At 30.3% G+C, this 1,522-nt stretch overlaps 1 protein-coding gene across 1 annotated transcript in view; it reads right to left on the bottom strand.

Annotated features, from left to right (window-relative positions):
- Window positions 1-1,522, bottom strand: part of LOC107753076 (potassium voltage-gated channel subfamily H member 2-like) — an 80,320-nt gene that overhangs the window by 9,872 nt on the left and 68,926 nt on the right. The window contains exon 3 of the mRNA XM_016569178.1: window positions 575-709. Coding sequence (XP_016424664.1) covers window positions 575-709 — 135 coding nt within the window. The remainder of the gene's footprint in view (window positions 1-574; window positions 710-1,522) is intronic.

Here is a 1,522-nt window from a genome sequence, read left to right as displayed (position 1 = left end):
ACATTTATTTTATTATTTATTTATTATTATTATTATTATTTAAAGGATTTCGTTTTTAATAACACACACTCATATACTGTATATATATATATATATATAAACCAAACCAAACAAGAAGGAAGTAATTTTGTTTGAAATTCTTTAAAAAATAAGTTAAATATGTCAGTATTCAAATATTTATATAAAACATTTTTATAATGTAGTTTAACATAAACTTTCACTATATATATTGGAATGATAACAAAGAAAATTCAAATATGTTATACAAAATTTTAGCCATTTTTTTCAAAGTCATTAGAAACAAACATTAATACAAATATTATATTTCTACAAATTTTTAAACTGGATTTTTAAAAACTGTACCATCATCTTGGACCTCCTAACTTACGGCTGACTATTCTTTAAAAAATAAGTTAAATATGTCAGTATTCAAATATTTATATAAAACATTTTTATAATGTAGTTTAACATAAACTTTCACTATATATATTGGAATGATAACAAAGAAAATTCAAATATGTTATACAAAATTTTAGCCATTTTTTTCAAAGTCATTAGAAACAAACATTAATACAAATATTATATTTCTCAGCAGGAAGAGGACGGCCGCGCCATACTCAGAGTAACGGTCCAGTTTACGCGCCACGCGGACGAGACGTAAAAGACGCGCCGTCTTGAGCAGGCCGATGAGGGTGGTCTGTTGAGTTGGCTAAAATAAAATACAGAAAAAAAATAACAAGATTTATAACGGGATTTATGCAGGTTTCTTTTTAAAGACCTTTTAAAGACCAAGTAATATCATTTTAAAGGGACAGTTTACCCAAAAATGAAAATTCTGTCATCATTTACCCTATTGACTTCCATAGTATCTTTTTCCATACTATTGAAGTCAATGGCTACCGTCAACTGTTTGGTTATCAGCTTTCTTCAAAATATCTTCTTTTTTGTTCAACTGAAGAAAGAAACTCATACAGGTTTGGAACAACTTGCGGATTAAATGACACACTCTAAAAAAAATGCTTTTGGGTTGTTTTGACCCAGTTATTGGGTTGTTTTGACCAAGCAGTTGGGTTATTTTGAGTCAAAACAACCCAACCGCTGGGTCAAAACAACCCAATAGCTGGGTTTGTCCCTTTTTAACCCAGCGCTGGGTTATATTTAACCCAGCATTTTTTTTAGAGTGCAGGATTTTCATTTTTGGGTGAACTGTCCCTTTAAGAAACACAATAATGTCTTGCATTAGCAACACTTTGACGTTTGTCAATACAACTTCCAACCGATCTCCATTACTTTTTAATTCATTTTACAGAAAAAAAAAGCTTAGTGCTTGAATATCTCTGTTCCCAACCACTTGAATATGGAAATAACTTTTACTGTACCTTACACTCTAAAAAATGCTGAGTTGTTTCAACCCAACTTTGGGTCAAATATGGACTAACCCAACTTTTGGGTTAAAATTTAATTAAAAAATTTTACCGAACAGCTGGGTTAGTCCATATTTGACCCAAAGTTGGGTTGAAGC

Source organism: Sinocyclocheilus rhinocerous, unplaced genomic scaffold, assembly GCF_001515625.1.
Source record: "Sinocyclocheilus rhinocerous isolate Xijiao unplaced genomic scaffold, SAMN03320098_v1.1 scaffold1493, whole genome shotgun sequence".
NCBI lineage: Eukaryota > Metazoa > Chordata > Actinopteri > Cypriniformes > Cyprinidae > Sinocyclocheilus > Sinocyclocheilus rhinocerous.
This window is presented reverse-complemented; position numbering and strand designations above follow the sequence as displayed.